The following is a 9,666-nucleotide window of genomic DNA, read 5'->3' as shown; positions in this document are numbered from 1 at the left end:
TAAGAGACAAAAATGTGGTGTATGCCCTTCATTAAACAACAGTGTGACAAAGCCAAACATGAAGAAGAAAAATAATAATAGCAATAAATAAAAGAAAAGATTCCTTTCTTGGGTAAGAAGGATTGGACTCTCTTGATTTAGCAAGATCAACAAATATAACCCAACCATCAAAATATTTAGTATTCAGACCATCCAACTCCTTTTGATCTTCCTTTTTAAAAGTAACAAAACCAACTCCTTTCGATCTTCCAGAGGCTCTATCAGTTATCACTTTAGCTGTATAATAAAAAATTACTAAAATCAACCATATCGAATATCAAAGAACAAAAATAGTTTTAAGATGTACCGATGAAATGTTTTACCTTTAATTCTCTGACAGTTAACTTCCTTGATGATGGTGAGAACCTATTAAGAAAAGAATACTTTCTTATCTTAGATGTTGTTGGGTTACCTGTTTTCAGTGCTGCAAATAGGCATACTATTAAAAAAATTAACTCATAATAATAATTTATGTAAATTAGAGAGAGTTTGCTTGCACAGAACACACAACACACATATCAACATAGAAAATAAGTGATAAATAAAATAAATCAGAAATCATGATGAACAGAGAGGCATCCCAAAACCAGCACACACATGGATTTTTAAGATTACAAACTAAAATTTCATTTAGGTATTTCAACAAACACATAACTTACAACTCATTTTGCAACAAAAAAAGAGAGTAGAAAACGCAACTTGCAGAAAGAAAACAAACAAAACAACCACATTAAAAGCAATAGAAAATCTCATCACATAATTTTTTTTATCATTTGGTTCTACAAAAATTATTTTCTTAACAATGTAATCGCGTGACATTTAATGCTTTCTAAAAGAAAAAATGATTTTCTTTTTTATCATTTGCAGAATAAAAAAAACATCAATGTCAATTTCACAGAATAAAATTGCATCTGATAATGAAAACCAATAAGAGAGAAAGACTGGGAGAAGAAAAGGAAATAAATATGCGAAACGAATTTCAAATCCTCACCACACACACAGCACACAGATGTTAAGTAATTTATAACATTTACACACCTCACTCGATTATTAGTACTATCCAGTGAGTTTATTTTATTTTGGAATATTTTAAGTTTTAAGTGCATCCTCTATGCTATAAATATGCAGAATTTTATCTTTTTTTTTTATCTGTGACAAGTAAAGTGCAAAAAAAAGCGAGACAGAAAACAATTTATTCCACCTAATGGTTTTTAACAACATAATTCCATCTAATATTAAAAACAACTATAAAATTTGCCTAAAAGACACATTTCTTTTCATTGATCATCTTCAAACTTAATATATTAGTATATATTAACGCAATACCACTCTCATACCAAAATGAAGTAAAAAGCTAAAATCTTACTATTTTTTTATTATCTTGACCTAATTTAAAAAATAAAAATTTAACATTGCCTTCGTTTGAGCCTTTCTATTAGCAAAACCAAAACAAATTACTGAGTTAAATATAAGAAAATGAGTTATAAGAGTCGACTCGTTCGGCCAAGTCTATTTTGTCACTCATATGTTTGTTATACTACATATTTTTTCTTTGAAGAGAAGAGCAACAAAATAAATAAATGATAATTTGCAGTTGTGCATTGGCAACATGCAAAGAAAGACGGGTGACAAAAGAAACAACTAAAAGGAGAGTAAGCTTTTTCTTTCATTTGGTAATGCTTCTGGTAATCAATTCCTCTAATGTAAATTAAAATAAATAATTTAGAATGTAATTCCTACTCATTTCACTCTTTTAATTACACATTTTTAATACTTTTTTATTCTTTTATTTTGGAAGTATATTTCATAAGTTATTTTTATAATTAGTAAAAAAAATCTTTCCCAATTATCTCAAAGTATCTCACTTTTATTTTTATTTGTATTTATATATTTGATTTGATTAATTATCTATTTTATTCAATCTACTTCTTTTATCTTTATTTATAAATTAATTAAATTTTAACAGCTATTTAAAAAAATCAACTTAAAAATAATCTTATATCACAATTTAAGTTACTCATTAATATTGTAAACTCATATATAAATTTGGTTTAAATACAAATTTGGTCCCCATTTTTAAAAAATTTGAAAACTCATCCCTCTATTTTAAAATAGACACATCTAGTTTTTTACTTTTTAAAATTCATAATTTTAGTTTTCTTATTTTAAAATATAAATATTTAATCCACCGTTATGTAAAATTCGTAAAGTTCAAAATTAGACCGGTGAAGAGATTAATTTGATGTGTTTCAAATTTATTAACGTAACATGAAATTATTCATTTAATCAACATCTTCAATTTGACAAAAAAACTAAAATTATAAATTTTTTAAAATTGAGAGACCAAATATTTATGATTTAAGATAGAGGACCAAAATTATAGATTTTTTAAAATATAGAAATTAAATATCTCTATTTTAAAATAGAGGAATTAAAATTGTAAATTTAAAAAATAAAAGGATTAAAATTATATTTAAATTTATAAATTTTATAAGTAAAAATATTTATTATTTATGTTAAATATAATACTATAATTTATATAGTAAAATAGTTAGTTAATGTAAATCTTGATCATATAAAAAAAAAAAAAACTTTCGTCTTCTGCACTATACATGCTAATTTTTTTTTTGTTGATTTATGAGAGAGAAACAAAGCGACACGAGTATTTTTTGTGTTCATCGAAATTTCAAAACTTCATTCCTTCTTATTATTATCGAATAAAAGAAAATGACGATATCTCCCTGGCTCTCTCTGACCCGAACCGAACAAAGGAATTATGATTTTCGGCTTGGACAATGAATCGATAAATTAAAAAAAAAGGAAGGGAGAAAGCCCCCTCTATTTCTCCGAAAGGAATGTGAAAATCCAGCCGGGCCACGAAACGACACCTCTCTGCGCTTAAAACGACTGCGGCCCACGATCGCGTTCTTCAGTTGAGGCATGTTATTCGCTGCTCACTCCTCCTCCTACTCTTGTTCTTCTTCTTCGTCGTCTTGGCCTTCGCATCTTCACAATCACATCCAATAGAGACACGTTGACTTTAGTGGAAGAAGAAGAAGAAGAAGAGAATGGAACAATCGGTTTTGGATGATATAATCAATCGCCTCCTCGAAGTTCGTACCCGACCGGGGAAGCAGGTTCAGCTATCGGAGTCCGAGATCCGTCAACTCTGCGTAGTTTCCAGAGAGATTTTCTTGCAACAACCTAATTTATTAGAGCTTGAAGCACCTATTAAGATTTGTGGTAATTTTCCCTTTCTTATTACCGTCATGTCTAATTTGGTCAAATTCTAATCATTACTCTTAATTTTGGGGTTTGGACATGATCTCAGTGCTTTCAGTTACATGCTTTACTATGTTTATGTATGATTCTCCTTTGCATGCTTACTGACGACTGTGTTTTGAACTGGATTAGTAGGGATTACTTACTGGCTTATTCAGTGTGTTGTTCTGAACTGCATGTACTGATGGATTTTGAAATAGTGGAAACTGATTTGATTTGGATTGGTACTGAAGTGTTCTGTATTTTGTGGAATATAATCAATATACGTATGGGAGCGAACATGTGAACAATATCGTTGAATATCGATGAATCTAGGCAGTTGAAAAAACATCTGCGCACAAATATATATTTGATTGAATTTTATCTTTTATCTTTCCACGTGCTCGATGAATTTATGTATAATGTGAGCTTTGAGAACTCTTGTATGGGTTTCCAGCGTTGGGGATGGTATAGCTAAGACATTTTGCTGCAATTTCTTTCCAAATTTTTATGGTGTTTTTTGTTTGAGAGAAGTTTAAGAGAGCAGAGGGGTGGGATTTTGTTATTAATCATACCTTGTTTTGTTAAAAAAGTTGATGGCATTTTCCTCTCCTCTCCTTCCCTTCTCTTGAACCAAACCAAACCAAACCAAGCAAGGGGACCTCTCTTTTGAATTGAACAAATTGTTAATTAATTTTCATGCTTCATTACTTTTTCATGGTTATCTGGTTAGTGGCTACCTTTTGTACACTTACTGACAAGTTTATTCTGGACTGCAATCACTGCATATGAATCTATGCATATGAATGAATAATCATATAATTTGAGCTTTGAGAATATGCATCATTTGTTTTCTGGATTTCATATTGTTTGTGTATATGATTTTCTTGGGTAAAATGAAAATTTTGATTGATTTACATGAAGAAAGGCAATAAAAAGTCTCTTAATTAACATCACTGAACTTGTAGTAGCAATTTATCTAATGTTGGTTTAGTTGACTTAAACTGCATTATCAAATCATGAGATAAATTTTTTATGTCTCTTGCAGTGCTTGCAAATAAAATTCATGTTCATTAATGTATTTATTCCCTCGAGTTTATTTTTTGCTTCTGATTCTGACATCATTAGTTCTCAAAAGTTATTTGCTAAAAATGTTGTTTCTTTTCTTTTTGTTGTGGATTGATGTTGAAAAGCCTGAAAATGTTTTTATACTAAGATTATGGCATCTTTAATGGCTAAGAGTATATTTTAGTTTCAACATAAAGTTGGATATGCCTCTGTCTATTCTAAAATGGCATCTACATGAACCAATGATCCTAAAAGGTTAAGATCTTGGAGAAAGTACATGAATGGGTTTATATTTAAGGGTTAATTATGTTATATGTTTTAGTCCCTAAACTTTTTGCAAATTTCATTTTTAGTCCTTAAACAAAATTTTCAGCGTTCTTGGTCGTTATATTTTTTCTGTTAACAGTTTTAGTTCCTGCTGTCAAGTAACAAAGTTAATTGATGACATAACAGTCACGTTGGCAGCCCAATGATTTGCCACATCATAAAGTAGTTCGATAGGGCCAGGCACATGTATTATTATTTTTTTTTTTTATAAACTACTTAATCCCTCACTTGTTCATACAAGTTCATGATGTCATACTAATAGATGAGGGATTAAAACACTGTTTATCAACAAAAAAAAATACACATTGTTGCCTACGTGGCTGTTGTGTTAGGGACCAAAAACGCTAAAAAAATTGTTTAGGGACTAAAAGTGAAAATTTCAAAACGTTTAGGGACCAAAAATATAATTAACCCTACATCTAATATGCCCCCTCATGAAAGAGGGCTTTAGGCTTGCAATGTGCACAATGCACAGCCCACCCTGCCTTATGCTGAAATTGAAGTTTTATTTTGAAGAATGAGGGCAATAAAGATTGAACTCTAGATCACATGGTCATAGAGGTCCTGATGTATATGACATTGTTTTTGTTGTATAATTCATTTTCATATTCATTCACATATTACATATTTGTATAGAAGCAAAAATTGAAGTCTCGTGGGAATAAATACATTAACGAACATGAATTTTATTTGCACTGCAAGGGACATAAAATATTTATATCATGATTTGATATTGCAGTTTCATATTCACATATTACACATTTGTACCATATAATACTCTATTGTTGTACACAAGAAAAATATTGTGTTTTAGGGGTTTGTTTTTCATATCCTTGTATTGATGTTTCAGGTGATGTACATGGGCAATATTCTGATCTTTTAAGGCTTTTTGAGTATGGTGGATTACCTCCAGAAGCCAACTACTTGTTTTTGGGGGATTATGTGGATCGAGGGAAGCAAAGTTTAGAAACAATTTGCCTTCTCCTTGCTTATAAAATAAAATATCCTGAGAACTTTTTCCTGTTAAGGGGAAACCATGAATGTGCTTCTATAAACCGGATATATGGATTTTATGATGAGTGCAAGAGAAGGTTCAATGTAAGGTTATGGAAGACATTTACAGACTGCTTCAATTGCCTGCCTGTGGCAGCCCGTGTTGATGAAAAGATTTTGTGTATGCATGGAGGACTTTCTCCCGACTTAAATAATTTGGATCAGATTAGAAATTTACAGCGGCCCACAGATGTTCCTGATACAGGTTTGCTTTGTGATCTCCTTTGGTCTGACCCGAGCAGAGATGTTCAAGGATGGGGAATGAATGACAGAGGAGTTTCATTTACATTTGGTGCTGATAAGGTCTCAGAGTTTCTTCAGAAACATGATCTTGATCTTATTTGTCGTGCTCATCAGGTTAAACTCCTGCCTTTGGTGCTTAATGTGTGACCAGATCTTTGGGATTGAGTTTGTATACCTATTTCTATGACAAAATGACTGTGAAATGTATTTTTTTTCCCCAGCAATTTTAATCTATCTGTTGGCATTATTACAACTTTAATTTCATTAAACTGGGAATTGCTTTTTGCCATGTAAATGTGACCCCCAATTTTATGCATTGAGACTTAACATTTTCCAATGTAATGCATTAGCTTTAGTATTTGATTCTTTGTACCGTACATGCCTTTATGTTTAGATCGGGGGATAGTAGGTGTCAATCAACTATGCTATTGAAAATAATTTATTTTTTTTGGCCTTCTTTTACCAGGTTGTGGAAGATGGATATGAGTTCTTTGCTAATCGACAACTTGTAACAATATTTTCAGCACCTAATTATTGTGGGGAATTTGACAATGCTGGTGCTATGATGAGTGTTGATGAGACACTAATGTGCTCTTTCCAAATATTAAAGCCAGCTGATAAAAAAGCAAAGCTCAATTTTGGAAGTACAACCACTGCTAAGCCTGGAAACTCCCCAGCTGGTGTAAAGGTAGGAAGATAATTAGGTATTACTACTGCTTGCTTGACATCAGTAGGTACATATCTTCTAATGCTTGTGACTTTTGACAGAGATATCTTTTGATATACACCCTTTCACACAAATGTTGATATTTCTGAGTATCAATCTTCATATTGGTTTGGCATTTTTGTACACTCCTATTGGCTTTGTATCTGGCTGAGAATTTGTTTCTGAAACTTTCAAACAGTGATACTTGAAATAAGCACTTGTCATGATTACATAAAACCAAGATGAGGTGGTTGTGCTTGAGATTAGGTGACTGGCTAATTGGAGGAGACATTTGCCACTTTCTAGGTTATTTAGTGATATTTTTTTCATAGTGTTCAATTTGATTAGTTTTGTGGGATTTCCATAGATTCAGCCATTTCCAACATAATTAGGATGATTAAAATGATCTTATTTGATGTGCTAACCCTGCTAGGAAACATTTGAGAAATTAAATTTAACATTGTAAAACATAAAACAGTAATATAGCTTTTCAACTGAAGCATGCATCTGTGCAACCATTGGTGGAGCTATATAGGGACAGGGGGGAGCCATGACCCCCCCCCCCCCCCCCCCCCCCAATGTTTTTCTAAATCATAAACGTGTATGTCCATAATAATATGATTAATACAAAATTTAATTATTTCTAATACTTAGTTTCTTTTACCTTAACTCGATTAACTTACAATTTAGGACAAAAGTTCCTTGTTTTCAACGAAAATCAAAAGCCCATCTGTTGGTTCTCTTTCGGTCAATTATAGTTTCAACATTTTCATGAATTTCTGATACTTTTTTCTTAACACAAACTTACAGGGTAGTTGCTTCTCTTTCTTTCTCATTTTTTATTCTCGGAACACCTAACTTGTAGCTTAGTTTCAACAATATCAATAGACTTGTTTTTCATATTTGCACAATTTATCTTCATAAGTATATATGTGTTTTCGTTTTCTTTAGTTATTATATATATATATATATATTATCTCAATTATGTTATTGGCTTATTTTTCTGTTTTGATATAAATCCAGTGATCCACTAACTTTTTTAATCATTGTTATTGCTCTCGTTTTTCACCTTGATGTTATTGTTGTGCAGCCTATGCTTTGATAAAATAATCTTTCCTTCTAAAATATGTAATGCTTAGCCTATAATGTTTTTTTCTATCAAATTTTATGCATTTTCAAGTACATGATTATAGATTTTATCTATTTTTATTTGTAATTATTATGTAAACAATTTATCATTTTTTATGTAATTGATAATTTTTTTCTCAAGTTTGTATTTATTTTGCAACTTAATATGATATTGCATATTAAAGATATGCATTAAAATTTATTTTGGCTCCCCAAAATTTTAGTTCAAGCTCCGCCACTGTGCAACCAAAGGCATTGAATGTATCAGCTGTTTCACATGCTTCCCACCCCAATCAGTTAATGGATGCTGTTGCATTTGTTACTTTGTGTGTGAGAAAGTGTGGCTTTGTGCTAAATAGCTTAATAATACCGTTAGGCAGATTTTACCTGCTGTGAAGGTTTCAAATCTTGTTGGTTGGACTTGGAAGTACCCTAAGACTAGGGTCATGGCATTAGATGCCCAAATGGGGATTAGTCCCGCACACGGGGTGTTACCGTGTGGGGACACCTAGTGTGAGGCCAAAACAAGCTAAACTGTAATGTCCTAATCAGTCATTCAATTCAAGCGATTATATCACATCACTTAGCACTGCACTGAATAGTGTCCGTGTTTTCCATTTTTCGTTGTTCACACTTTTTTGCATTCACCAATATATTCTAAATTTGTCTCCCTCACAATCTGATGCAGTGCTTCCTGGGTGCGAAAGTATGAAATTAAATTTGGCAAAAAGGTTGCTGCTACTTCGGGTCAGCTTGGGCTTGAACTCCTAATGGTTACAGGAAGGGGAAAGTCGAGTTCCATTTCGTCTACTATGATATTTTGGAATTGTAAAATCATTGGGAACACCATTATGAACCATGTAAAATTGTTTTTTATTGGTACAAATTTGCATATCAAGGATGGAGAGCCATAATCTCCTTGTCTTCGTTGTGCACCAATAGCTGGTATATTTTCCTAACTGTGAGCTTCTCAAGTGTAGATGGATACATCCGCATGGCATCAGTTGCTGAGAACCATTTAAAAATGCTTTATCCGATTTGGCATATACGGATGGTAGTTGAGGCTGTTGAAACAGAATGTCGTCGAATCTCTTCGTTTCTCGTTTTGATTGTCTTCTTTTTTGTGTGAGAAATCTTGTTTTGATTTGGGATCATCTTCGTTTACATTTTCCTGAAACTTGATTCAAGGCATTGAACTGGTATGAAAATGACCTTATTTTTTCAGGCATAAAAAACTTAAGTCAATCTAAAAAATAAGTTTTTAGTTAACAAATGATAAGAAAGTTTTATCAAAATAAATAATTTAATTTCAGATAAAATGATATAGTTTATTATTTATTGAAAATAAAAATAAAGATAATAATCATAAATTTAAATTATGTTTAAAAGTAAATCTTATAAGTCAATAAGAAAAAATTATTTTTCAAATATTTTTATTTGATCAAATAAATTTATAAACTTTTTAAAAGACTAAAAATTAATTTAAATAACTTGATGAAAATATATGAAAAATACTTTTATGGGAACTTAAGAAATTTTATCCTATTTATTTTTTTAAGATAATTCTTCATTTAAAATAAAAAATATATTAAATTAGTAAGATATTTTTTTATTGATAGGAATAAAAAAATGTTATTTAAAATTTATAATAACTAATCTATCAATTTATTATGTTTAACCAACTAAACTAGATTAATAAGATAATATTAAAGTGAAATTAAAAAATTAAGATGCATACATTTAATATTTGGATAAAATTAAAAGAGAACCCAATAAGATCAAACGGCAGGATATATATTTTGGATCAAGAGAATAATAAGGAAAAAGTGAAAAAAAAACAT

General features: G+C 30.8%; 1 protein-coding gene and 1 long non-coding RNA gene across 3 annotated transcripts; one reads left to right on the top strand and one right to left on the bottom strand.

The window, feature by feature from the left end:
* Window positions 1-1,079, bottom strand: LOC114400048. Its single transcript, XR_003663892.1, has 2 exons — window positions 363-1,079; window positions 1-276 (listed from the first exon to the last, which is right to left on the bottom strand). It is a non-coding gene; the product is annotated as an uncharacterized LOC114400048 (long non-coding RNA).
* A 1,706-nt stretch (window positions 1,080-2,785) lies between these two features.
* LOC114400046 (serine/threonine-protein phosphatase PP1-like) lies at window positions 2,786-8,954 on the top strand. Of its 2 annotated transcripts, none has more exons than XM_028362296.1 (4): window positions 2,786-3,282; window positions 5,546-6,105; window positions 6,458-6,695; window positions 8,514-8,954. In XM_028362296.1, the coding sequence occupies exons 1-3, from the start codon at window positions 3,108-3,110 to the stop codon at window positions 6,689-6,691; spliced, it is 969 nt and encodes a 322-aa protein (XP_028218097.1). In that variant the 5' UTR covers window positions 2,786-3,107; the 3' UTR covers window positions 6,692-6,695; window positions 8,514-8,954. The 2 variants fall into 2 exon arrangements, with proteins under 2 accessions (XP_028218097.1, XP_028218095.1); XM_028362294.1 differs by having other exon boundaries at window positions 2,790-3,282; window positions 6,458-6,679; window positions 8,514-8,940.
* Window positions 8,955-9,666: the final 712 nt, after the last annotated feature.

The sequence above is a fragment of the Glycine soja genome, chromosome 19 (assembly GCF_004193775.1).
Source record: "Glycine soja cultivar W05 chromosome 19, ASM419377v2, whole genome shotgun sequence".
NCBI lineage: Eukaryota > Viridiplantae > Streptophyta > Magnoliopsida > Fabales > Fabaceae > Glycine > Glycine soja.
Note: the sequence above shows the minus strand (reverse complement) of the source record. Positions and strands in the feature narration are given on the sequence as shown.